Below are 27136 nucleotides of genomic sequence, written 5' to 3'. Positions count from 1 at the left end.
CCCCGCCCTCGCTGCGGCACCGGCGCGGCCGCCCGCTTTATAGCGCTCGGGGCGGCCGCTCCGCCCCGCCACCGGCAGCGGGGGTGGGCACGGGCACCGGCACCGGCACCGCCCCGCGCCGCCGCCGCAGCCCCGCGGGTGCGGGGGGACCCGGCTGCCACGCCCAGGTGGGGAGCGGGAGCCACACCAGAAAGGAGCGGATTGTCCCCCGGCGGGAGAACGGGGACCCCGGGGCACAGCGGGATCCCGGGAGGGGAAACAGGACCACCGGGAAGGGAGTGGAGAGCTCCCGCAGGGAGCACGGAGTCCTCCCGGGCAGATAGCGGGACCCCCGGGAATAGAGGTTGGGATCCCTGGGAAGGGAGGAGGGAGCTCCTCAAGGGAGAACACATCCCCCGGGCAGGGAGCAGGACCACTGGGAATAAAGAACGGGAGCCCCGGGAAAGGAGCACGGACACTCCAGGACAGAGTGAGGACCCCGTGGGAACTGGAGAGCCCCTGAAGCGAAAAGGGACCCTCCGAGCAGAGAGCGGGATAAGAGGAATAGAGGGTGGGACCTTCAGAAAGGGAGGTGGGACCCTCAAGGACCCCATGGAGAGGGAGTGGGGACCTCTTGATGTGACTGTGAGCCCCCTGGGCAGAGAGAGGAACACTTGGGAATAGAGTGGGCTCCCCACGAACAGAGAGTGGGACCCTGGGGAGGGAGCTGGGACCACCCAGTACAGAGCAGGAACCCACCCCGGTGTGAAGGAGAATGGGGAACCCCGGGTGGCACAGACAGCTCCTCCAAGGGTGGGGCAGCGACCCTGGGGTGGGGCCGTCACTTGGTGTCCCCCCGGATCAGGCAGTGACTGGGGCTGGGGGAGGTGGGCTCCTGCTGGCTCTGGGGGGTGCCGGGAGGGTCCCCCGGGGGGGCAGTGGACACCCCTGCGGGATGCCGGGGAGCTCCCGGCAGGGAGGGATGGGAGGGCCATGTCTGCCATCCCGGCTGGGATGGGGATGGGGAAGGGGATGGAGACAGGGATGGGGTGGGGGGGATGTGACCCCCAAAACCTGCCCTTGGGACCGGGGCATGCACGGGCCACCCAGCCAATCAGCACCTGGGTACCACCCAGCCAATCAGCACCTGGGTACCACCCAGCCAATCAGCACCTGGGTACCACCCAGCCAATCAGCACTGGGGTACCACCCAGCCAATCAGCACTTGGGTACCACCCAGCCAATCAGCACCTGGGTACCACCCAGCCAATCAGCACTTGGGCACCATCCAGCCAATCAGCACTTGGGTACCACCCAGCCAATCAGCACCTGGGTACCACCCAGCCAATCAGCATTCACAGACAGCTCGGCCAGTCAGCCCATATGGGCCAGTGGCCAATCAGCAGTCACAGACCATCCAGCCAATCAGCATAGCTGCTGCCCAGCCAATCAGCACACACAGACCTCAAGATGTAGGCAGGCACTGAGAGCTCAGCCAATCAGCAGCCAGGCCTGGAGAGCCCAGCCAATCAACACACAGGTCCCTAGATCCCAGCCAATCAGCTACCAGGCCCATGGGCATTACCCCAGTCAATCAGCAGGCAGGAGCACAGATCCCAGCCAATCAGCAGGCAGCTCCATAGATCCCAGCCAATCAGCAGGCAGGAGCACAGATCCCAGCCAATCAGCAGGCAGCTCCATGGCTCCCAGGAGCAGCCCTGGTGTCCCCGCTGTCCCGGGTGGGAGCAGGGTCCCGCCCCGTCCCTTATCCCACCAAAGCCATGGAAGCAGGGCCGGGAGCAGCCAGGATGCGCCAGCACGGAGCACGCCCAGCCTCGGCCGGGCCGCTGGTGGCACATCCCGGGAGGTGCTGGGGGCACGGGGCCAGCCGGCACTGGCCACCCCTGAGCCCGCCCTGCTCCCGCGGGCCACCGCCGGTGACCCGCTCCCGGCCGTTCGCCACCAGCCTGCGGCCACGGGGGACCCACGGGCCGGGAGCCAGAGGGTCCTTCCCACGCTGGGGCCAGCCGGCTGAGCCAGGGGGACGCAGCCTGTGCAGGGTGTCACCCTGTCCCCCGCACCCCGTGTGACCCCCGATCCCAAGCCCTGTATCCAAGCCCTTTTCCTCCCGTTTCCATCCCAACCCCCGTCCCCGTATCTCTTTGCTCCATCCCACGCTCCCATCCCATGTGTCCAGCCTGTCTCTAACCCTGTCCCTATCCTGTGTCCCCATCCATGTCCCCATCCCATGTCCCCACCCCTATCTCCATTCCCTGTCCCCATCCCTATCCCCTGTTCCTATTCCCTGTCCCCCTCCCCTATCCCCATCACATGTCCTAATCCCCTATCCCCCTTTCCCATCCCATGTACCTGTCCCATGTCCTCATCCCATGTCCCTATCCCCATCCCTGCCCCCTGTTCCCATTCCCTGTTCCCATCCCTATCCCCCGTTCCCATTCCCTGTTCCCGTTCCCTATCCCCCGTTCCCATTCCCTGATCCCGTTCCCTATCCCCCGTTCCCATTCCCTGTTCCCGTTCCCTATCCCCCGTTCCCATTCCCTGATCCCGTTCCCTATCCCCCATTCCCATTCCCTGATCCCGTTCCCTATCCCCCGTTCCCATTCCCTGTTCCCGTTCCCTATCCCCCGTTCCCATTCCCTGATCCCGTTCCCTATCCCCCGTTCCCATTCCCTGTTCCCGTTCCCTATCCCCCGTTCCCATTCCCTGATCCCGTTCCCTATCCCCCATTCCCATTCCCTGTTCCCGTTCCCTATCCCCCGTTCCCATTCCCTGTTCCCGTTCCCTATCCCCCATTCCCATTCCCTGTTCCCGTTCCCTATCCCCATTCCCTGTCCCCATCCCGGTTCCCCCATTCCCGCTCCCGCCCCGCCCACCGTGACCCCGCCCATTTCCCCGCCCACCCGCGGAGGCCCCGCCCCGCCCCGGAAGCGCTCCCCGCTCCTCAGTTCCGGTGGCGGCGGCGGCGGCGGCAGCAGGTACGGACCGGGCCGGGCCGGGCCGGGCAGGGCAGGTACGGACCGGGCCGGGGCAGAGCCGCGTCCCGCAGCCGGTCCTGCCCCGGGCGCTTCCCCCGAGCTCTGCCCGTGCGCCCCCGGGACGGGCTCCCCGCCGGGGCTCGGGCCCCTCCTGCCCCCCGACCTGAGCTGTGCCCCTCTGGGACCGGCGGTGTCCCCGCTGTGACCCCGCTGTGTCCCCTGGCTCGGCCTCCGCCTCGCCCCGGGCCGTGTTCCCGGGCTGTGTCTCTGTTCTGACCCCGTGTCCCGAACTGTGTCCCCACGGTCCCCGCCTCATTCCGGGCTGTGTCCCCACGGTCCCCCCCTCATTCCGGGCCGTGTCCCCACGGTCCCCGCCTCATTCCGGGCCGTGTCCCCACGGTCCCCGCCTCATTCCGGGCTGTGTCCCCCTCCCCCGCCCGGCTGGGGCACACGGGGGTCCCCCCAGCCCCCAGCCCGCCCCGGGCCGTGTCCCGTGTCCCGCCTGTCCCCGCGCCCCGCGGCAGCTCCGTGTCCCAGCGCTGCCCTCCCGGCTCCATCCCGCAGGGATCGCCCCGGGCACCGCGTCCTGGCCGCGGCCAGAGCCCCGACGGGCACCGCGCTGGGGACAGGGCCCCTGGAAGGGCTGGGGGACGCGGGGTGAGCCCTTCACCCCCTCGGGTCGTGGCACATCTGTAGGGAAAGGCCTTGGCTCCGCATGGAATATGCTGGGAACTGGGCTTGGAGCAGACAGGGAGGCAGCTGGGCTGGTATCCTGTGCCCGCTGCCTCCTCCATGGAGATTTTGGGGGGGAAAAGCCCCAGAGTGGGTAAAAAGGAGCTGTGAGACAGCTCCAGCCTGAAGGAGCCGTGTTGGAGGTGTTGCTGTTGTTGTTGCAGGTGTTTTGTGTGGAGTTTTGGCACCTGTCAGGGGTCCCATCCCTGCAGCACTGGGGGCTCAGGGGGGTTCTGCGTCTGCTCTCTCCTGGGGTGACAGAAAATGGGATAAGCCTTGGATGAGCAGCTGGACTGATGTGGTTTGTGGCTCCCACACCCATTTGTGGGGTCAGACCGCCAGGCTGAACAGGCTTTGGCACCCCAAGGGGCTTTCCAGAGGTGTTGGGCCTTGCTTGGATCAAGCCAGGCTGGGAATTCCATGGCAGGAGGTGTCCACCCTGCAGAACCTGGCTTTCCCAGGAGGAGAACATCCCCTCTGCCACGGGAACCTGATGCTGCGGCCAGGACAAAGTCCTTGGTGTCCCTGAGGACGCTCAGCTGGAGTTTGGGGGGAGCCCCTGTGGGTGCCATCCCTGTTCAAGGTGATTAAAAATGCTCCCAGCTCACAGAGCATGGTGCTTTGGGCTCTGTGGCCGTGGGATCCTGGCAGTGTGTGCTGCAGGGGACGCCTCAGCATTGTCCTTTTTGCTTTTTCCTTGAGTTTATTCCCCAATTATTGGTTGGTGGGATGTATTGCTTGCTGGTGCCACTGCTTTGGATCTGCCAAGGGTTTTTTGGGTTTGCTTTGGGCACCTGCTGATGGCACAGTGAGTTTGGCTCCTACCCCTGAGTTATTCGAGTTATCCCTTGTTTGATGGGGATGGAGCCTTTTGGGATGCCCATGGGTTGGTCAGAAGCAGATTGGTGAGAGGATGTGGATGGTCCTGGGTGGGATGCAGCAGAATCACAGCCCTGAGCTGGAGCAAAGACTGGCTCCAGTTAGGCCAGAGAGAGGAAAAATATCTTACTGGGAAAGTGTGAGGGGCAGCTGGGAGGGTTTGTGGCAGAGGTGGGATGGGCACAGGGATGGGAGCTGTGGGATGGGCACAGGGATGGGAGCTGTGGGATGTGGGATGGGCACAGGGGTGGGAGCTGGGCCCATGGCTGTAGGATGGGAAACACTGCTGTGAGTAAGGAGGGAAAGAACAGGGGTCAGCACGAGGCTCTGGAGCTGCTGGGCTGTGTATCCTCCACCTCTGGTTCTCTTCTTGCACCCTGGGGTGTTTCTCTCCCTTGGCTAGTGCTTGTGGCAGCTCCTGGGGTTTGTCCATGGGGCAGGGATGTGCTCAGAGCTGTGTTGGTGTGCTTATTTTAATTTTCTTTTTCATTCATGGGGCTATTGGTGTGCATTTCATGAGTTTTATTTGTAGTATTAGCTTTATTACATGGTTGAGACAATAGGAAGATGGTAAAGCTTATGTGCAGCTAGTAGCAGCTGAAGATTTCTTTGTTGCAGAATATTTAAAAAACTTTTAGCTAATAGCATACTGCTAAAGTTTATAGATAATTATTCTAGCTAATTACTAAAAGTACACATATACTTGTTTCACACAGTGTTTGCTTGTCTTCTTTCTATTGATAATACACAGGACATTATTATTAAGTCTAAAACCTTCTGCTATCTTGCTAAGCATATTTTCTTGTAGACTTAAGGTCTATCTTAGCCAAGCTTAAGACTTAAGCTATTGTTTCATGCCCTTGCTTGCTGTTCTATTATAACTTTTCTCCTTTCAGACTTTGTAACTACAACTTAGCTCTAAGTTTTTTGTTCTTTCTGTTTCTGGGGGCTGCTTTTACAGCTTTCTGGAAGCCTTCTTGCCTTTACTAATTCCCACAGGGTGCCTTCACCACCTCACCCCTGCCTGGCCTCTGCAGTGCCCTGGAGCTGCCTCACACCAGCAGGGAACAGTTGCATGATTCCCCATGGCTCCAGTTACCCATTAATTTTTTAGTTTTCCTTAATTTCCCTAATTGTGCCACCTTGGCCCTCAGGTGCTTCATGCCAGCTGAGGTGTTTGCTTGTGGGAGTTGCCTTTCCCCACTAACCTCCAGCTGCCCCTCTGTTTTCCAGGTGAGCCCTTTCCTAGGAGCTTGTCCTTGGAGTTCTGCTCCTTTCTGCTCTCCCTGGCTTTGGGTGCCAGCCTGTCCCCCCTGAGCAGCAGGAATGTGTGTGCAGGGATGAACTTTCCCTTTCCCTTTCCCTTTCCCTTTCCCTTTCCCTTTCCCTTTCCCTTTCCTCCATCCCCTCCAAGACCTGGGGCAGGCTGGGCAGATCAGAGAATTCCTGGGCTGGGCTGGGCTGTCAGAGGGTCACGAAGGACCTGGGAGCTGTGGTGGGCTGGGATAAGCAGGGATTTGGGATGTCTTGGGCACAGGTTAAGGGCTGCATCCCAGCCCTGGGTCTGTGCTGGTGGAAGCTGAAAGTGAGACCAGAGGAGGCATCAGAGATGCTCCAAGGGCAGGAGCCAGGCTGGGAGAGCTGGGGATGCTCACCTGGAGAGGAGAAGGCTCCAGGGAGAGCTCAGAGCCCCTTGCAGGGCCTAAAGGGGCTCCAGGAGAGCTAGAGAGGGACTGGGGACAAGGGATGGAGGGACAGGAGACAGGGAATGGCTTCCCAGTGCCAGAGGGCAGGGATGGATGGGAGATTGGGAGGGAATTGTTCCCTGGGAGAGAGGTGAGGGTCTGGGATGGAATTTCTAGAGCAGCTGTGGCTGCCCCTGGATCCCTGGCAGTGCCCAAGATGTCCCTGTCCTGGCAGGGGATGGGGCTGGATGGGCTTTAAGGTCCCTTCCCAGCCAAACCATTCCATGGTGAAAGTCTTTGGTCAGCAGCATCTCAGCCTTCAAGGATGGAGGAATTATCCTAAAACAGGGTAGTAAAAGTAGCAGAAGAAATGAATTTTCCTGCACTCTCCATAAGTAGAAATGAGTGGCACCAGCAATGGCTCATTTGGCATTAGTGTCATTCCCAGGACCCCCCTGGCAGCACTCGGTGGGAAGCCCAGTGATGTCTTTGTTGTTGTATTTTGGGTTTAGGAGCCTCTTGTTTTCCCAAGGTAGCTGAATTTGGGAGGTGCTGGCTTGGCAATGGGAAAAATGGGGTGGCTGAGCTCTGCCATGTCCCTGAGCTGGGGGCTTGAGAGGCTCAGTAGAGCAGCAGTGCTCTGGTGTGTGTGGAGCTGTGGATTTGAGTCCCCTGGAGTGAATAAAATCGGGGATAAAAGGCTTTGGGTTTGTGCCACTGCCAAAACCTGTCCCAAAACCAGTCCTGAGGAGCCCAAACTGGTTATGGGGGGGCTCTGGGTGCTCCTCTCCAGCAGCTTCCAAATCCTTAGGGACACTTAACTCCTTGAATCCTGTTTGCCAGACCAGCTTAAAACAAGTTTGGTGTGAAGATGGGGCAAAATCTGAGCCACCACAAGGTCAGGGGTGGTCGGTACCCTTTGCTTTGCTGCTTGCTTTTTGTGAGTGGGGAGCTGCTCCACTCAGCCTCTCACTGGGACATCAGTGTGGAAAGGAGCTGGGTGGGAATTGCTGGAGCTGAGGGAGCAAACACCTTCTCCCAGCTCTGCATCCTTAAAAGCAGAGCCAGGCAGCAGCGCTGGCCCCTGCCCAAGGGCTGAGCTGTGGGAATTCACCTGCGGCTGGCAGCCAGCCCTGCCTTGTCACCCTGGCACAGCCTGGGGGACACACAGGGTGCAGGGTGCTGAGCACTGGGGTTTGGGTCCCCTCATCACCCTGCTCCGGGCCCTGGGGTGCCTCCTGCCCTGGGGAAGGTTGTGTTGGAGTGAGGAGCGAGGGCTGTGCCTTCATTCCTGAGCTGGAGGAGCTGCTTTCTTTCTTGGGGTTGCTGCAGGGCTTAAAGGAGTGGGGGAATGGGTGGATGTCTCAGCCTCTGAAATCAGTGGGGTTTTTTTCAGTGGGGTTGTGGATGGGAAGGCCACAGGCTGTGCTTTCCCTGGCTCCGGGGGAGCAGGGAGCTGCAGGGAAGCGGCCAGTGTGATTCATGTCTGCGAGCTGCCTGCACAAATTCCCTGCTCAGCTTCAGGTTTGCTTTCCAGGCACTTCTGCAGAGCAGGGCTGAGTGTGAGCCAGGTCCTGGAATCGGAGGGACTGCAGCGAATCCTTGCCTTCCTTCCTTCCTTCCTCCCAGTCTGGCAGGACGGGATCTGCAGTGAGGTGCAGAGAGCTGTGGCGCAGCCCGGAGCTCCCGCTGTTCCCTGGAGAGCCATCGACTTAGTGGGATAAAAAAGGCTCTGAATCAATCCCAGGTAACTGAGGCAGGGAGGAGCGTCCTGTCTCACGAGGGGCAGGGCTGTGGGAGTGTGGTGCCAGGCTTCTCCCTCTGGAATAGCACCAGGATCATGCTGCCAGCCCCCAGAGCAGCCCCAAACCCACGCAAACTCCTTCCCTCTCCTTCTCTGCCAAGCTGTGTGCTCTGCCCAGCGTGCTCAACCCCCAGATTTCATCCAGATTTTCTTTTTATCCCTGCTGGGGATCCCTCTCCTGCTTGGACAGGGAACAGAGGACACAGTTCCTCTGTGCTCCTGCTGCGTTTGGCTTTCAAGATGCTCATTTGCATTTTAAACCCATCCGCAAGCTCTTTTTTTAATCTCTCTCTTTTTTTTTTTTTTTTCACTTGGCTTTGCTTCCTGTATTCCTGCCCCTCCAAAACAGCAAGGCCACTGCAGGCTTTCAAGGACAAGCCTCTTGGTTCTTTCCCTGTTGAAGGAAAGATGGGAAAACCAGCAATAAAAGCCATATCCCCACTGACCTTTCTGAAGGGCTGCACATCTCCTTCCTCAGCCTGCCAAGCCCTAAATCTGCCCTAAACTGCCTGAATTGTATAATGGAGCCTCAAGTGCTGGCCTGAAACCTCACACTCTTGGAATCTAAAGCAGCCCTGCTGGAGCAGGGCTGGTTTGTGGAAGAGGCTCCCTTTGATCTGGCAGATCTGTGCCCCTGGGCCGTGCTGTCCCGTTGGGTTTGGCTCAGTTCCTGTCCCCAGCCCAGAGCTGCTCCCAGTAGGTGAGAGGGAGGGCTGGGTGTGAGTTTTCCTTAAGAAAGCATTTTTTGGTTGAGGAGAGGCTAATCCAGGGGAGATCACTGAGCCCCTTCTGCCTGGCTCTGTGCAGGATGGGATGAGCAAAGTCAGGGCTGCAGCCCTGGAATCTTCAGTGATTCCTTTCCTCCTCCACATCCTCTTTGGAGAACCACCTGATTCCCCATCATCACAGAGCTGCGAGGTGCTCACCCTCCCTTAGGGATTGGGCTTCTCCTTGTGACTCTTCCCATGAGATCCCAAACTCTCTCCCTCTCCTGGTGTTTTTCCTTTCTGGAGCTCTCCATAACAATCCCTGCAAGGAAATTATCAGCCCTGAACCTCTGTGCTCTGCCTCTCCTCCAGGGCCGTGCTGCTGGCTGGAGACCACCATGACGGACTCCAAGTACTTCACCACCACCAAGAAAGGTAAGGGAAGAAGCAGGAATATCACAGTTCATCCCAAAATCACCAGCTGGTTCTTACTCCTGTATAAACCAGGTGGGGAGGGTTGGGAAGCTCCTGTGGGAATGCCCTGAGTCCATGTGAGATGCTGTTGCTGACACCCCACCCTGCTCCTCGCTCTGGAGCAGCTCCTGGGCTGCTGTGGGGTCAGGACACCTTCTCCCCAGCCCCCTGACCCCAGCCAGGGCTGGTGGCAGCTGGTGATCGGCTTTAGCAGCTCAGGAGCTCCCCTGGGCAGCGCTCGGGGCCTTAAGCACTCTCCAGACCAAGGAATTAATGTGGAGAGAAGCCATGTGGCATCTTCCTCTTCAATCTGCCAGCCCAGAGGGGAGTAAGGAGCTCAGCGTGGCTTCAGGAGGGCACGAGGTGGTGCCCTGGGCTGGGGGGGATTTGGGAGCCACCCTTCTTCGTACAGCCTCGAGGAGCAGTGCCCAAAATCCACCTGCCATCATCCCTGGGAAGGGTAGGGCCTCATGGGGCTGTGATAACCCCCCCACAGCCAGAAATAGCCTCTGGATGACCCCATCCAGTGCCCCTGGGGTGCTTCTGGCTCCTGCAGCATCTCCCATCACTGTGGGGCTGGAGGAGCTGCAAGGATTCAGCAGGAGGTGAATATTTTCCATTCCCATGGGTGAGAGCTGAGCCCCCAGAGCAGCCCCAGCCTCGGGGAGGTGTTTGGGAAGGTAAATCCCTCTTTTCAGGGGTGGCAAAGGAACCCTGTCACACAGCAGGAGGGAGCTGTGCTCACCCAGCAGAGGGGTGGGGGACCCCTTCCACTAATCTCTGAGCTGCCACTTTTCCCATTTTTCCAGGGGAGATATTTGAGCTGAAGGCTGAGCTGAACAGTGACAAGAAGGAGAAGAAGAAGGAGGCTGTGAAGAAGGTGATCGCGTCCATGACTGTGGGCAAGGACGTCAGGTGTGTGCTGGGGCTGCAGCCTGGAATGTCCTGAGTGGGAAGGGACCCACAGGATCACCCAGCCCAGCCCCTGTCCCTGCCCAGACCCCCAACAACCCCACCCTGGGCATCCCTGGCAGCGCTGTCCAAAGGCTCCTGGAGCTTTGGCGGCCTCGGGGCCGTGCCCATTCCCTGGGGAGCCTGGGCAGTGCCAGCACCCTCTGGGGAAGAACCTTTTCCTGAAATTTACCCTTAACTTCTCCTTCATGCTGTTCTCCCTTGTGCCCAAGCCAAACCCAGCTGGATTTTGGGTTCTCTTTTCCCCCTGTTGCTTCCAAGGGGGTTTCCATGCTGCTTTCCCCTCGGGATTCACCCTGGTACACTCCTGGCTGCAGCTCTACCTCCTGGAGTGCAGTTTGTGTCCACGTGGCCACCTGGCAGGTGGGGGCTCTCCTGGCTTTTGCTGTAATCTGGCTAAAAGAGGATTGGTCTGGCTGCCAGATCAGTTTGTTGGGATTATTCCCACTTCCTTTGTGTGTTACTAAAAACAAGCAGGACCCCCTCGGAGGGTTGGTGGCGGTGCCTGGATGCTGATAAACCCTTTGCAGCCTCCCCAGTCCAAAAGGTCAACAGCTGCTGCTGTTCCTGCTTCCCTTTTTCCATCTGGCTGAGCTGCACGTGGCTCCTTCCGTGCCTTTTCCTGCATGGACCTGTCCCAGCACAGGCAGCATCAGCAATTTGATTTTCATGGTGCATTTGAGAGTAAATGGAGGGAAAACACATTCGGGGTTGGGAGAACTGGGGCATCCCTGGCTCCCAGAGCAGCAGGGAGTGTCTGTCTTGGGACCACTGTGGAAATCACATGGGAATGGCAGGGGCTTCCAGTACTTGAAGAGGCTTAAAAAAAGAGGGAGCACAGCTTTTTACAGGCCAAAGGAGAATGGCTTTAAACTAAAAGGGATTTAGATGGGATATTGGGCAGGAATTGTTCCATGGGAGGGTGGGCAGGCCCTGGCACAGGGTGCCCAGAGCAGCTGTGGCTGCCCCTGGATCCCTGGCAGTGCCCAAGGCCAGATTGGGACAGGGCTTGGAGCAGCCTGGGACAGTAGAAGGTGTCCCTGCCCATAGCAGGGGGTGGAACTTGATAAGCTTAAAGATTCCATGATTCCCAACCCATTCCATGATCCTGTGGCTGTGTCAGCCCATTTTTTTTGGTGTGTGCCTGTTTCAGGCTGCAGGGAAGCAGTTTGCTGAGTTCACTGCTCCCCAGGAGGTGCCAGCAAAGCCCAAAAGGTTTAGCCAGGGGTGAGACCAGTCCAGGTGGGGATCAACTTTGCAAAACCCAGTTCCCTGGATTTAGGGGGCTCTGGGTTTGATCCTGTCAGGGCTGGCTGGGTTTGAGGAGGTGGAGAAGCTTCCAGGAGCCTTGGGACATCTGTCAGGGTGGAATAACCTCTGTGTTAGGCCTGGGATCTTGATTGCCTCCCCTGAGGTGGTTTAATTGTCTAATTGGTCTGTCTTTGGATGAAACAGCATCTCTGGTACCCCACTGCTCATCCCAGGATGTTCGGGAAGGGGAAGCCCCAGCTCTGTGCAGGCAGATCCCACTGCATTGCCCTCCATCCCAGCAGAGTATCCTGGTGCTCCAGACTCACCCAGGGCAGTGGGGCTCTTCCTTTTGGCACCATCCTGTGATGCTGCATAAAATCCTGGAATATCCTGAGTTGAAAGAGATCCACAAGAGTCATCCAGTCCAGCTCCTGGTCCTGCAGAGGACACCTCAACAACCCCACCCTGTGCCTGAGAGAATTGTCCAGCACCTTCTCCCAGGGCAGTGGATGTGCCCTGGAGCAGGGATGCAGCAGAGCCATGTGGGAAAGCTCAATTTTGATCCATCAAGGACTGGTTTTGATACAGATCCATTAAAAAAATCCACTGGGGGTGGGCATTTCAGCCATGTCTGCTGCAGGGTGGGCTCAGGTCATGGAATCATTGAATCATGGAATGGTTTGGGTGGGAAAAGGTCCTTAAAGCCCACCTAATCCAACCCCCCTGCCATAGCAGGGACACCTTCCACTGTCCCAGGCTGCTCCCAGCCCTGTCCAGCCTGGCCTTGGGCACTGCCAGGGATCCAGGGGCAGCCACAGCTGCTCTGGGCACCCTGTGCCAGGGCCTGCCCACCCTGCCAGGGAACAATTCCTTCCCTATATCCCATCCATCCCTGCCCTCTGGCAGTGGGAAGCCATTCCCTGTGTCCTGTCCCTCCATCCCTTGTCTCCAGTCCCTCTCCAGCTCTCCTGGAGCCCCTTTAGGCCCTGCAAGGGGCTCTGAGCTCTCCCTGGAGCCTTCTCCTCTCCAGGTGAGCACCCCTAGCCTTTCCTCCTAGGAGAGAGCTGCGTTCTCCTGGCTTTGGGGGCAGGTTATCCGTGGGAAGGGGGTCCCGTGGGCAGCGTGGCCGTGTCCTGCCTTCACTGAGCTCTCTGTGTTCCAGCGCTCTCTTCCCGGACGTGGTGAACTGCATGCAGACAGACAACCTGGAGCTGAAGAAGCTGGTCTACCTCTACCTGATGAACTATGCCAAGAGCCAGCCAGACATGGCCATCATGGCTGTGAACACCTTTGTGAAGGTGAGGGGACAGGGCTCCTTGTCCCGGGGCCACAGGGGACACCACGTGCCACCTCACGGCGCCGAGCTGCACATCAGGGAGCGTGGGCAGCTTTCCAAAGCCTCTCCCTTCTGGAGGAGGGGCTCTTCAAGCTCTAGAAAACTGATTGAATTTGTCCAGTAATGCAGAAACTCAGTTTTTGGCAGCTGTCCTGTGCCACTTGCTCTGTCAGGGGTGTGGGCAGCTCCCGTGATCGAGAGCTGCCATGTGACTTTATGGGCTGAGAAATCCCTCGTGATCTTCCCGTTGGAGCTGGGAACTGAAGAGTGTGTTAGGAACCAGGATATTGCCAAATCACTCAGTGAAAAGGCCTGGTGGGCCTTAGAGGGAGTTCGGGCTTTTCAGGGAGGATAAACCCATGTAATAATGTCAATATGCATTTCCAACATCAGATTGGTTTAGGTACCTGGTGTAAGTGATGAGGACATGAGATTCCTGGATGGATTGAGGAGTTCTGGGCATGAGAATTGGTGGTGTTGGAACTCAGTGAGTGCAGGACAAGAGAGAAGCTTCTCTTGGGTGACTTGTTCTCAAGAACAGAACATGAAAACCTCCAGATTTTAACCCAAATCCTCCTGGAGGACCTGAAGCCCTGATTTATTAAAGAAATGTGGATATTGATCTAGTACCGATATCCAACTGTGACGGACAAAAACTCTCTAACAGTTTAAAGTTAGAAAGTGTATGTTCATTGCGACGCCGGGCAGCGTGTGGGATAGCTCCCAAATACACACTGCACCTTTCAAATGATTACAGAGTCCTTTTATCCACACAAGGATTGAATACCCAAAATACAAATACATATTCATCATCTTGGTACATCCCATTCCTCGCTTCCTATGCTAATCATTCCCAAAGCTGTTAAGCATGCGCAGTTTGTTCCTTGAAATGGGTCGGTGGTCCCTTTCATGGGGAGGGGTCCCAAAATGAGGAAGTAAATGAAGCCTTCCTCATTCTGCCCTTTCTACCTTTTCAATGCAAATAGGAGAAATGAACCTTGGTAGAACTCCCATTCCTTGTCTTCAATTGGTTTCAGAACAGAGGAGACCCACAATTGTCTTATGTTCCTAAAAGCCATTTGTCAGTTTCTATATTCCTCATTACAAACCCAGCTAACTAACATTGTGTTGACAAGCAATCAATTATTAGTTAACTACTAACTCTTAACTTCATCAAGGACTACTCATTTATTTTAATTAACTCTAGTAAGGCTTATCTCTAACTAAAATCTTAGCTCCTCTAAAATCTCTAAATCCCTTAAAGTTTATGTTTCACCCCCTGGAGATACCTGAGGAGCCCAGGATATCCAACCTCTCCTCTCCTCTCCTCCCTGCAGGACTGTGAGGACCCGAACCCGCTGATCCGGGCTCTGGCTGTGCGGACCATGGGCTGCATCCGCGTGGACAAGATCACGGAGTACCTGTGCGAGCCCCTGCGCAAGTGCCTCAAGGACGAGGACCCCTACGTGCGCAAGACGGCCGCCGTCTGCGTGGCCAAGCTGCACGACATCAACGCCCAGCTGGTGGAGGACCAGGGCTTCCTGGACACCCTCAAGGATCTCATCTCAGATTCCAACCCCATGGTGATTGCTTTTTGCCTTCTTCACCTCCTCTTCATCCAAATGGCAGTCACTGCTCTCCCATCATGTTCGCGCCCAACTCCTTTCCTCCCACATTCTCTTCTTGGTGTTAATGAACCATTTTTGGGGAGTTTTTGCTTCTCGGGACTGCAGGCTGTGTTCCCTGCCCCATAACACTGTCTCCTGGACAGAAGGTTTCTCCTATCCCGTGGCTGTGTGTTATTCCTCTGTTCCCAGTGGGAAGGAGGCTGCTCCATCTGGCTCAGGGCAGAGGGAAGCTGCTGCTTGGTTCTGGTACCACAGAGCAGTGGCTTTTGCCTCTGGTTTTCCTGGCAGCTGGGCTTTGGCTTCCCTCCTTTTCCGCAGGCATGGGGAACTTTAAAACTGCCTTTCCCCAGGGTTTCTCTTCCCACAGCCTTTCCTGCTTTTCCAGTCTTACCCTGGGTGTAGAGTTGAGCCCAGGAGCTGTGTGGAAAGCTCTGGGGCTCCTGGGAGCTGCCTGGGGAAGGGAACTGGGCAGGAAGCCAAGGCTGATTCCATGGAACACGTGGGAGCCATTGGAGACGTGATGTGGGCGGTGGGAGCGTGCTGGTGGGGATGGCTTATCCATCCCCCTCAGATCTGCTGTGGGGAGGGAGAAGCTGGAGCCCAGATGTAGGTGGGATGTGAGGGGTTCGCAGCGAGGAGGCAGCTCCTCCCCTCACACCACATTTGGTGTCACCAATCCGTGTCCTGTCCCCCCTGGCAGGTGGTGGCCAATGCGGTGGCGGCGCTGTCGGAAATAGCGGAGTCTCATCCCAGCAGCAACCTCCTGGACCTCAACCCCCAGTCCATCAACAAGCTGCTCACGGCCCTCAACGAGTGCACTGAGTGGGGCCAGATCTTCATCCTGGACTGCCTGGCAAACTACATGCCCAAGGATGACCGGGAAGCACAGAGGTGAGGGGACAGGCACGGCTTGGCACTGCCCCTTCTCCTCTGAGGAGAGTCTTCATCCTCCTGACCCTGCTGCAGGAGGTGGGACAGCGGGCATCTGCTGGACCTGTGCCTTGGGCATGGCCATCTGGAGCCTGCCCTGGTCCCGTAGCGAGCCCTGGCACCGGGATTGAGCTCCTTGAGCTGCTTAAAATGTGGCTGCAGGTGACAATGGGAACCGGGGAGCACCAAAATGGGGTCATTGCCAGAGGGTTCTGCAGGGCCTGGGGAATAACCTTCACTGGGGCATTCAGGAGCCAGCTCAGCCTCTTTGGGAAGGTCCCAAGCACCGCTCAGCTTTCCTGCAAGTCCTTCCTCCATGCTGGCAGGAGTTTTTCAGCAGGAGGAAGGGCTGGGATCATTTCCTTTCCTTCCTCCTCGCCCCGGCAGCATCTGCGAGCGGGTGACACCGCGGCTGTCCCACGCCAACTCTGCCGTGGTGCTGTCGGCTGTCAAGGTGCTGATGAAGTTCATGGAGATGCTGTCCAAGGACCTGGATTATTATGGCACTCTCCTGAAGAAGCTGGCCCCACCACTGGTCACTCTGCTGTCTGCAGAGCCCGAGCTGCAGTACGTGGCCCTCCGCAACATCAACCTCATCGTGCAGAAGAGGTGGGTGTCCAGGTGTCCCCTCTTAGCCACGGGTGCTTCATCCCTCTGACTGCAGCAGTGCCACAGCACATCCTGTAGGGTCTTTTCTTCTCTGTTATTTAAAATCCAAGGAGAGTCATGGAATTATGGAATGGTTTGGTTGGGAGGGATCTTAAAGCTCATTTAGTGGATGCCTTCCACGAGACCAGGTTGCTCCAAGGCTTGTCCAGCCTGGCCTTGAATCAGTTAGGTGAGGGAATGAGCAGGGAGCTAAGCTGGGATCTCCAGTTTAATGTATCCTTTAGTTTAATTTATTCTTTATTTGGGGCAGCAAAGGATGGCAAAGCCAAAAGCTTTGAGACTTTGGAGTAGTCACTCCGTGTCTAAGGAAGGATTTTTGTGCTGCCAGCTGCTTTCTCCACAGTTGTCCTCTTTGAACAAGTGCTCAGAGTCCTTTTGTCCCTTTGCTGATCTAAAATCCTGGAGGTGGCTGAGGCCCCACACGTGTGCCTGGAGCAGGAGTGGCAGCTGGAGAGCCCCAGCCCAGTCAGATGATTTGTTCTCCTCCCAGTCAGCACCATGGTTGCCTCTTAAAAATAGCAGCAATTTCTGGGAGAAGTGGAAAGCAATTAGTGTCCCTGGGAGTGGGAATGTGGAAGGCAGCTTGGAGCTGGACCTGGCCTAGCTCTTTCTCAGCTTTGAGAGAGGGTGAGCTGGTGAGAAAGGTCCAGCCTAGCCCTGGGGTCTGGATTTGTGTCCCTGCTCCCACTAAAACGTCCCTTCCAGCCTTGGCAGGACAAACGTCCCCCGTTGCCTCACGTCTGGCCTGTGCTTGTAACAAGGTTGTGCTCTGTCCCCTACCTGCCAGCAAAGGGGAGCCAAGGGACAGAATCCTGGGGGATAACCACGGTGACTTGGACTCCTTGGCATCGAATAGGCCCCCAAAACTTTGGGATTGGGGTGGAAGTGAGTGCCTGTCCCCCCTAACGCTGTCTCTTGCTGTATCTTGCTCCCAGGCCCGAGATCCTGAAGCACGAGATGAAGGTGTTCTTTGTCAAGTACAACGACCCCATCTATGTCAAACTGGAGAAACTGGACATCATGATCCGCCTGGCCTCCCAGGCCAACATAGCTCAGGTCAGGAGCTGGGCTGGGCCACCCAGGGCTACCCCGGTGCCAGCCCCAGCTCTGCGGGATGCGGCCGGGAGCGGCTGTCCCACCCTGCCTGCTCGTGCTGGGTCACTGCCCCGCTCTCCTGGTGCCTGTGCCTTGCTGCCAGGCTCTCACTGTGCTGTGCCCCCTTCTCCTGGTGTCTGTGCCTTGCTGCCAGGCTCTCACTGTGCTGTGCCACCCCTCAGGTGCTGGCAGAGCTGAAGGAGTACGCCACAGAGGTGGATGTGGATTTTGTCAGGAAGGCGGTGAGAGCCATCGGCCGCTGTGCCATCAAGGTGGAGGTGAGGGCTGGGACACGGCGGGGCCTTGTGGCACCGGTGGGTGGGCAGGGTGGCACTTTCCAGCACATTATGACCATCTCATCCCAGGAATTTGCAAGTTGGAGCCTTCCCAGGCGTGGGGATGAGCCATGGTTGTTCCACAGGGATCAGTGGGGTGCCAGGAGGGTTTTCCATCCCTTTATCCTTTGCAACTGGAGCTGCTTTGGGATCCCTGCCTAGAACAGGGCCAGGAATGCAGTGGGTGATACCAGTGGCTTGTTGGGGACCAGAGTGGGACAGCAAGGGAGCTGATCCCCTCCCTGAGGGGCTGAGAGGGAGCTGATCCCTTCCTGGGGGCTGGGAGGGTCCCAGTCATTTTGCAAGAGGCTGGCAAGGAGCCAATCCCTTCCTGAGGGGCTGGAAGGGAATCCATCCCTTCTTGAGGGGCTACTCGAAGGCTTTGCTTCCCTGTGGGGATAATTTTCCAAAGGGGATTATTAAAACCTTCCCTGGAAAGGTGTCTCTGCATGGTTGGAACACTTCCCATGGCGAGAGAGGAGCCTGTGGGAATGTGCAGAGAGGATGAGGAGGAGCCACACCAGGATGTGAAGGGCAGACCACACTCAGTGTCCCCCCTTCTGCTGTGGGTTAGATCTGGGGGGGGATAAGAGGCAGTGGTGGGTTTGGGATGTGAGGGGGGGGGCTGTCCCTGTGTGACCGAGTCCCTCCGGCAGCAATCGGCCGAGCGCTGTGTCAGCACCCTGCTGGACCTCATCCAGACCAAGGTCAACTACGTGGTGCAGGAGGCCATCGTGGTCATCAAGGACATCTTCCGCAAGTACCCCAACAAGTGCGTGGGGATTCCCTGGGATGCGGCTCCTCCGGGATGCTCCCGACCCTACATGAGCTCTTCCCTTCACTCTGTGCTTGGGGGGCCACAAACTCTTGGTGGGATGAAGCCCCCGGAGCCTCTCCCCAGCACAGGTGGCTTTGGGGTTTTTTGTCCCCAGTGCCAGGATGGTGGCAGTCCCAGATCCAGGCACTGAAATGGAGAGGAGCTGCCAGGGATGTGCAGGTCCCTTGTGTCAGCAGAAACTGTTCCTGGCTCTCAGTCCAGCTCCTGATGCTGGAACAAGGGCAGCAGGAGGAGAGGGGAGGGGAGGGAATGTTCCAGCTGAGCCAGGATGAATAGGCAACTCTGTAATCAGGAAGTCGGGGACTAATAGTGGTAATAAATACTAATGAACTGAATAGGTAACGAGCAGAGCTCTGCAGGAATAGCTCCGGGTTCATTCAGGAGCAGGGAATGTGCTCTAGGATCAGTGTGGGCACTGCCCATGGGGCCAGGGGCCAGCCCCAGGCAGGGTGCCCTCGGCCACAGCTCTGCTGTGGGCAGTGGGACGTGCTCTGGAGTTTGGGTGGATCAGGATTTGGGTCTCCTGCTCTTGGTGAGCTTTCTCCTGCTCTTTGTCCTCCCCTCGGGAAGGTACGAGAGCGTGATCGCCACGCTCTGCGAGAACCTGGATTCCCTGGATGAGCCCGAGGCCAGGGCTGCCATGATCTGGATCGTGGGGGAATACGCCGAGCGCATCGACAACGCCGACGAGCTGCTGGAGAGCTTCCTGGAGGGCTTCCATGATGAGAGCACCCAGGTGTGCCAGGGGGACCTGCTGGCTCAGGGTGACACTGCCACAGAGCTCCTGCTAGGTGGAGCAGGGGACAATCTGCTCTGAAGGGATTGCTCGTGCAGGTGCTTGGGGCAGGTTTGGGTGTAGGATGTGGTCCAGGCTTGGGGTAACCTGGCAGAGTGGAAAGTGCTCCTGCCCAGGGCAAAAGGGGGAATGAGATGGGATTTGAGGTCCCTTCCAGCCCAAGCTGTTCCATGGTTCTGTGAAGTGCCACCATGGCGTTGTCCCAAGTGCCTTCCCTATTTCATGGTTGGCACCAGGCAGTGACCTGGTTATCCCACTGTGCCAGCACAGGATCCCTTTGGAGCTAGAAAATGAGCAGAGGGAGCAGTGCCTGCCCTGTTGCCCAGGGCAACTGAGGCCAGAGGGTTTGCCTGTGGAATTTTGGAGAGTTTCCAACTCTGGAAAACTCTGCAAAACACCCTGTAACCAAGTGACAGTGAACAGGGCAAAGTCTACAAATGCTTAGTAGCAAAGCCAGAGATCCAGACTCCCTGAGAGGCTGGGAGGGGAATTCCTGCTGCTTATCCATGTGGAAGTCAGAGGATGCTCTGGCCTGTGCCCTGTGGGGCCATGTAACCTGCTCCCAAGATCCTGCCCCATAATGTTGGGGTCAGCCTGTGTCTGAGGGTGTGGAGATGGGCTGGGAAGGGGCCAGGTGAGGTGCCCTGACAGGTGTCACTGCCACTGACATGGCCACCGTGCCTTTGGTCCCTTGAAAGGCAGGTTTGGGTTAGGTCCCGGGGGAAATCCATGTGTTCCTGTAAAAACCCAGTGTGACCTGTCTATCTGTCTGTCCCTGTCTGCCCCCACAGGTCCAGCTGCAGCTGCTGACAGCCATTGTGAAGCTGTTCCTGAAGAAGCCCACGGAGACACAGGAGTTGGTGCAGCAGGTGCTGAGCTTGGCCACACAGGTGGGTCCCACCTGGGAGAGCTTCCCAGGGCTTCCCATCCCCCGGGAAGTGGGAATGTGACAGCAGATAATTGGAGCTTAGTTCAGAATGGTTGGGGTTGGGAGGAACCTTAAAGATCCTCTTGTTCCAGCTTTCAGGGACACCTTCCACTGTCCCAGGTTGCTCCAAGCCCCATCCAACCTGGCCTCGGGCACTACCAGGGATCCAGGGGCAGCCACAGCTGCTCTGGGCACCCTGTGCCAGGGCTGCCCACCCTGCCAGGGAACAATTCCTTCCCAATCTCCCATCCATCCCTTTCAAACACCAACAAACGACCCACCAGTTTTCTCAAATCCATAACTCCCCCTAACCATTTCAACAACACCCATAACTCCGCCTCTCAACCAATCAATCACCACAACGCTATTCCACAAAAATTCCTCAAAGACTTATTAACACAACTCAAAAGCACAGGGAGGCCATTCCCTCTGTCCTGTCCCTCCATCCCTTGTCCCAGGTCCCTCTGGGAATGCTGGCAGTTGAAAGCCTGGAGAGTGTGGACACTCACATGGCTCAGGAGGCACCTTGTGGCCTCTTTGATCCCTGTGATCCCTCCAGGCAAGGCTTAGATGGGGAAAGCAGCTCCGCAGTAACTGCAGTTGCTCCGAGCCGCTCTGTAGTAGCTGCAGTTGCTCTGAGTAGCTCCACAGTAGGTGCAGTTGCTCTGAGCAGCTCCATAGTAGCTGCAGTTGCTCCGAGCAGCTGCGTAGCAGCTGCAGCTTCCCAATGGCTTCCCAAAGGACTCGGACAACCCCGACCTGCGGGATCGTGGGTACATCTACTGGCGCCTGCTCTCCACGGACCCCGTGGCCGCCAAGGAGGTGGTGCTGGCCGAGAAGCCGCTGATCTCGGAGGAGACGGATCTGATCGAGCCCACGCTGCTGGACGAGCTCATCTGCTACATCGGGACCCTGGCCTCGGTGTACCACAAACCCCCCAGCGCCTTCGTGGAGGGCAGCAGGGGCGTCGTGCACAAGAGCTTGCCCCCACGGACAGGCTCGTGAGTATTCCCGTGCCCCCACCCCGTGCTGGGATTTCCAGGGCTGTGGATGGAGGGGTTGGATGTGGGGCTGCTGTGGGGCCGCTGGGCTCAGAGCTGAGCCCCCATCCCCAAGGGAGGTTCTGTAACAGCAGGGCTCTGTGGCTTCAACCCTGGCCTTAAAAAGCTGAAGGAGTGATCCCAGTGGAAGTGATCTCCACTGGGATTGTAGAGATTCTCAAGTGATTCCCAGTGATCTCTATGGGAATGTGTTGGGAGGGGGTCTTCTTTGCCATTGAAGTGTTGGGAGCCAGGATGGGATGGTGGGTTCAACTGGGCCAGTTCCTGTCTGCAGTGGGACCTCCTGTCCCAGCTGGAGCTCCTCACCCTCTCCCATCATTCCCTTCAGGAGTGAGAGTGCTGAGAGCCCGGACACAGCCCCGTCGGGGGGGCCATCAGCAGATCAGCCCTCTGTCATCCCCACCCAGGGGGACCTGCTGGGGGACCTGCTCAACCTGGACCTGGGCCCCCCAGTGAGCGGGCCACCCATGGCCACCTCCTCCGTGCAGATGGGCGCCGTGGACCTCCTCGGGGGTGGCTTGGACAGCCTGGTACGTCCCAGCTCCCTGATTCCAGGCTATCCCACTGGCATCCTGCTGGGCTTGATGCTGGCTCTGGTCTGGGCTGTCCTGGGATAGGACAGACTTGTCAGCCTGGGGACATCTGGGCTGGCCCTTTCCTGCAGTGGGTGAGGACAGAGGGCACGGCACCCTCATTTATCCTGCCATGATCCACTGGAGGGGTCCCACCCACCACTTCCCAGTGCCTTTTCTCTCCGTTGGTGTGGATGCTCCCCCTCCATGTGCTGTGCTGCAGGAGTGGCTGCTCTTGGGGACCCCTCTCTGACCCCCAAACTGCTGCAGAGCTGGGCCAGGATGTGGCCACTCCTGGCCTGTGGGGTGTCCCCTGTGCCAGGAGATGTGGAGGTGACAGCGTGCCCTCCTGGGAATGCAGGTCAAGCAGTGGCTTGGCCTCGGGGTGAGGTGGGATGGAAACCTCTCCCTGTGTGGGAAACCTGCCCTGTGGGTGCTGGAGATGGGCCAGGCTCCCTGAAGGAACAGAGTTTGGAGTTCCCTCCATGACTCATGAAATCCAGCAGGTTCATCCCAAGGGGAGGCAGCATCGTTGCCTTTCCTGTTTTGTGACTCTGCAAGTGCTGCTCTGGCACCTTGTGGCTCCCGGGGATTGGTGATGGGCTGGGAATGAGGTCTGGCTCTGTCCCCTGGCTCCAGGACAGCCATGGACAGACGGACAGATGTGTCAGGACTAACCTCTGTCCTCTCCTCCCCTTCTCTTCTCTCTCTTTTTGTCTCTTCTCTCCTGGCTTCTCTCTGCATGTGGCTGGCTCTTCTCTCCACCTTGCCTGCTTCTGCTTGGAGATGGGGGACGAGTCGGAAGGGGTATGGATCACCCTCTGCCCAGCCCCGTGCCCACCCCTCGCTGCCCCTGCTCCCCCCAAGCCCCAGTGACACCTCACTTCCCTCTGGGGACAGCCATGGCCCCTCACAGCTCCTGGTCTGGGACCACTGGAGCATCCTGACTCCAGGCCCTTGCTGCCCCACACTGCTGCTTCCAGGGAGTGTCCAGAGGGGACATTCTGGGGACCCCTGTCCCCTGCCCTCAGCCCTGTCCCTGCTGATGCCCCTTTCTTCTCTTGCAGCTGCGCAGCGATGTGGGAGGCAGCCCTGCTGTGAGTGTGCCCTCACACCCAAACCCTCTCATTCTCTGCATCCTCCTCCTCTTCCTCCTCTTCCTCCTCCTGTCCCCCTCCCCGTGGTGCCCCCGTAACCCCTCCCTTGTCCCCGCAGATGGGTGGCGGCGGTGGCAGCTTCACACCAGCTCCCAGCACCACGGCGCCCACAAATGTGGGGGCACCCCTTGGCAGCGGCCTGGGCGACCTCTTCGACCTCACCGGTGGGGTGGGGACCCTCTCAGGATCCTATGTGGCCCCCAAAACGGTGAGTGGGGCAGCCAAGCTCGGGGTTAAGGGGGGCACAGACCCCCATGCCCACCCCCCACAGCAGAGCCCCTCTGGAGGAGGTGGGGGAGCACCAGAGGCTCTGCTTTGGGTGACACCCCAAGGGTTTCTTGTCTCCTGGCCCAGGTCTGGCTCCCTGCCATGAAAGCCAAGGGGCTGGAGATCTCTGGCACCTTCAGCCGCCAGGTGGGCTCCATCTCCATGGACCTCGTGCTGACCAACAAAGCCCTGCAGGTCATGTCTGACTTTGCCATCCAGTTCAACCGCAACAGGTGAGTCCCACCTGGGCTGGGTCACCTGGGACCCATGGGGACGCTGCCCAGAGCAGTTTTGTGTGGAAAAGGGCGTGAGGAAGGAGCTCTAAGGGCTGGGAACAGCCTCTGGTGATGACTCTTCTCTCTCTGATGGCAGTGGTGGTGATGAGCACCAAACCAAAGCCTCTAAGAAGTTGGCTGAAGAGGCTGTTCCTCAGGGTCTGACCATTGTCCTCTTGGTTGTCCTGAGGAACCGATGCTTCCTTTTCCCTCAGAGGCACTGAGGCAATGCTGCACACGGGTGGAGGAGGAAGGGGGAGATTTGGGGTTACCCCAGGGTGGGCAGGGCAGGAACCAGCCCCGTCCTGGACAGTGCAGGGGCAGCAAGGTGATTCCTGGGATGCCTGTGGAGGAAGGCAGGGAGCGCCAGGCTTGGATGGACAGCGCCTTGTGCCATCCCCTGCTGTCCCCACCCTGACTCCCTGCCCTCCCTGGTGTCCCCCAGCTTCGGCCTGGCCCCAGCCGCTCCTCTGCAGGTGCATGCACCTCTGGCTCCCAACCAGTCCGTGGAGATCTCCCTGCCCCTCAACACCGTGGGCTCCGTCATGAAGATGGAGCCCCTCAACAACCTCCAGGTGGGGAACATGGGGCTGTCCCTTCCTGGGGAGCTGGGGACGGGGCAGGTCCCTTGGAGAAATCCAGAGGGAGGTGTGACAGCAGGAGCCAGGTGCTTGTTGCAGTGACACCTGGCTCCAGGGGGAGGGGGATGGGGATGGAATAGGACACTTCGGGATGGGATGGGTGGGACATTTTGGGATGGGATGGAGCATGATGGGATGGGACATTTTGGGATGGGATGGGACATTTTGGAAGCCTGCTGTGGGTCGGAGGTGTTGAAATCCCTGTGTCCTTTCACCCCAGGTGGCAGTGAAGAACAACATTGATGTCTTCTACTTCAGCACCCTGTACCCCCTGCACATCCTGTTCGTGGAGGACGGCAAGATGGGTGAGTTGGGTGACCATGGCTTCAGCAAGGTGTGCTCTGTCACCTGTCCCTAGGTGCCATCCCAGCCCCTGGAACCTTCTTGATCGCACTGGGTGAGCCCCCAAAAGCAGGTGGCTGCCCTGAGCCTGCTGGAGCAGGTGTCAGGGTGACATGCCTTGGCTGCCATGTCACCCCTGCTGTGTCACCCTTGGTGGTGGCCACTCTGGCAGCTCCCTCAGTGCTGGTGTCCTCCCTCCCTGCAGAGAGGCAGATGTTCCTGGCCACTTGGAAGGACATTCCCAACGAGAACGAGACCCAGTTCCAGATCAAAGACTGTTCCCTCGGCGCAGGTGGGTCCCACCCCCTCGGAAGGACCTGGCTTGGGTCACGCTTAACTAACCCTGTCCCCAGGTGCCACATCCACATGGCTGTTAAATCCCTCCAGCACTGCCCTGGGCAGCTGTGCCATCCTTTCCATGAAGAAATTTCCCCTAATTCCCTAATATCCAATCTAAGCCTCCTCCATGACAAGGAGGGGAGGAGATGGGGCAGGAGCAGGTCCAAGGGGAGCAGGGGGTCAGCCCAGCCCCTCAGCCTCTCTCTCCCATCCCAGATGCTGTGAGCAGCAAACTCCAAGGCAGCAACATCTTCACCATTGCCAAGAGGAACGTGGAGGGGCAGGACATGCTCTACCAGTCCCTGAAGCTCACCAACGGCATCTGGGTGCTGGCAGAGCTGCGGATCCAGCCCAGCAATCCCAGCTTCACGGTACATCCCATCCCCTGCCTGCTCCCAACCCCCCGGGGCTGGGGGGCACATCCCTGCTGTGGGACCTCCCCGGCTGCTGGTGGCTCTGGTGCCAGCCCCGCTGTCCCTCTCTCGTGGGGAGGGTGACACTGCCTCTGTGGGGACAGCTGAAGGACACAGAGGGGTCCCAACCCAGCCAGCTCCATGAAACCCTGTCCTCGGAGCATTCCCTGAGCAGGGATCTATCCACACCTCATCCATGAGCCGTCCCGATGTCCTGCTCCCCCTGTCCCCTCCCCACCTCCCTGGCAGCCTTTGGGGTGGGACGAGCTGTGTCACCCTGACTCCTCTCTCTGTGTCTCCGTCCCCGCCGCCCGCCCTCGCCGGCCTGCCCGCTCTTGCAGGATTTGGAGGTTAGAGATTGGTTTTTCCCTGGCTTTGGGCTCTCCCTGGCTGCTGCCTGGATATTCCTCCCTCCCCCGATGTTTTTCCCTGCCCTGCCAGCCTCCTGGTGCCTCCTGCCTCTCCTTCCCAGCAGGGCTGGCACAAGGAGGGGGACGTTTCGGAGGGTTGAGATGTCCCCATCGCCCTCCTAGTTTCACTGGGGATGAGGATAGCTGAAAATCCTTATCCCAGAGGATTCTCCATGAGCTTTCCCTGCTTGAGGAGCTAATTGATTTGGAATGATGTAATATTTAAGCAAACACCTGAAGGGGCTCGTTCCTCTTTAGAGAGGAGGATGTTTTTGGGGAACCCTTCACCCTGGAGCGCCAGGCTCTGAATCCAATCCCGAAAGCTGCAGTGTTGCCCCTGCCTGTTCCCTGCCTGTGCTGCATGTGGCTGGCTCTGCCCTGGGAGGGCTTGCAGGGGTGTAATAACCTTTTTTCAGCTGAAATCAGGAGCTGGACTGCCCCGTGGGAGGGTGCTGCAGCATGCAGGGCTCTGCTTTGGGGCTGGTGGCTCTCCAGCGTGGGGTGGGATACCATGACCCGGCTCTTCCCTCTCTCCCCACAGTTATCCCTGAAATGCCGAGCACCAGAGGTGTCCCAGTACATCTACCAAGCCTACGAGACCATCCTGAAGAACTGAGGTGCTGCTGCAGCCCCTCCTCCTCCTCCTCCTCCTCCTCCTCCTCTCCCCTCCCTTTCCCGCCCGAGGGAGCAGGGCCGGATCCGTGTGCATGTCCCCTTTCCTTCCTGCCCGGGACCCAGCCCCTGGGATTCTCCCTGTCCTGGCGGGGTTGGGGGGAGCAGAGGGGGCAGGGGGGCTGTCCCCAGTCCCTGCATCCCTGCAGCAATCCATGTGTGAGTGATGCTGTGTCCTCCTCGCTGGTGCTGCTCCCTCCAGATCCCAGTTTCACTCTGTGGCTCCCAAAAGCCCCAGCTCCTGCTCCTGGCTCTCATGGAGCGCTGTCTGGTGGTGGGTTCAGCATTCCAAACCCTGGGAATAGTGGCTGGGGGGGCCCAGAGTGCCGTGGGATTAGGTGGCTCTGGCTCCAGATCCCCCTGGAGCCCTGGGATTTGGGGCTGGAGCAGGTGGGAAACAGCTTTGGCTCTCCCTGATTTTGTGCCCTGGTTCAGCAGAGCTGTGGGTGAGCCCTTCACAGAGGATCTCCTTCTCATGGGAGCCCTTCCCAAAGCTCCCAGAAGGGCTGGAGGATCCCAGATTTGAGGCTGTACTTAAGGTGCAGGTTAAAAAGGGCTTTTCCAGCCCCCTCCAGCCCCTGCCACGGGGCCAGGAGGGCTCTGAGCGTCCCCTCTCCCCCAGCCCAGCCCCACGGCTCCCTCTGCTCCCCCCCTGCACCCTTGAGTGCTCCCCTGGGGGGGTCCCACTGCTCCTTTTCCCCCCAGATCAAGCCATGGGTCCCCCCCCTCCCTCGAAGCAGGAAATCTCTAATATATGAAAGATAAATATATTGTAATGTTCACTGGTTTGAAGGAAATGTTGAATAAAGGTGACACCAGCCCACGGGGACGCTGCCGGGGAGGCCATGGCCCGGTGACCCCGAGGGAAGCAGGATCCTGGGAGCTTCCTGCCAGCACTGCAGGGCCAGATAAGCCCTCGCTGGGGCCAGTGGCCCCCTGGCCTCTGGCACGGC

At 58.5% G+C, this 27136-nt stretch overlaps 1 protein-coding gene and 1 non-coding gene across 5 annotated transcripts; both read left to right on the top strand.

Moving 5' to 3' along the window:
- Nucleotides 1–2924: 2924 nt before the first annotated feature.
- On the top strand, nucleotides 2925–26965 carry AP1B1 (adaptor related protein complex 1 subunit beta 1). 4 transcript variants are annotated; one of them, XM_053994130.1, is made up of 24 exons: nucleotides 2925–2975; nucleotides 7901–8018; nucleotides 9155–9217; nucleotides 10066–10171; nucleotides 12642–12777; nucleotides 14153–14398; nucleotides 15144–15334; nucleotides 15761–15982; nucleotides 16978–17098; nucleotides 17320–17415; nucleotides 18129–18244; nucleotides 18881–19046; nucleotides 19898–19996; nucleotides 20776–21035; nucleotides 21424–21625; nucleotides 22454–22474; nucleotides 22735–22764; nucleotides 22883–23032; nucleotides 23179–23324; nucleotides 23812–23941; nucleotides 24228–24312; nucleotides 24555–24641; nucleotides 24905–25059; nucleotides 26053–26965. In XM_053994130.1, the coding sequence occupies exons 3-24, from the start codon at nucleotides 9181–9183 to the stop codon at nucleotides 26125–26127; spliced, it is 2877 nt and encodes a 958-aa protein (XP_053850105.1). In that variant the 5' UTR covers nucleotides 2925–2975; nucleotides 7901–8018; nucleotides 9155–9180; the 3' UTR covers nucleotides 26128–26965. The 4 variants fall into 4 exon arrangements, with proteins under 4 accessions (XP_053850105.1, XP_053850104.1, XP_053850106.1 ...); XM_053994129.1 differs by lacking the exon at nucleotides 2925–2975 and having other exon boundaries at nucleotides 7859–8018; XM_053994131.1 differs by lacking the exons at nucleotides 2925–2975; nucleotides 22454–22474 and having other exon boundaries at nucleotides 7859–8018.
- On the top strand, nucleotides 23419–23523 carry LOC128816603 (small nucleolar RNA SNORD125). The gene has a single exon (XR_008439966.1). It is a non-coding gene; the product is annotated as a small nucleolar RNA SNORD125 (small nucleolar RNA).
- Nucleotides 26966–27136: the final 171 nt, after the last annotated feature.

The sequence above is a fragment of the Vidua macroura genome, chromosome 18 (genome assembly GCF_024509145.1).
Source record: "Vidua macroura isolate BioBank_ID:100142 chromosome 18, ASM2450914v1, whole genome shotgun sequence".
Classification (NCBI taxonomy): domain Eukaryota; kingdom Metazoa; phylum Chordata; class Aves; order Passeriformes; family Viduidae; genus Vidua; species Vidua macroura.
This window is presented reverse-complemented; position numbering and strand designations above follow the sequence as displayed.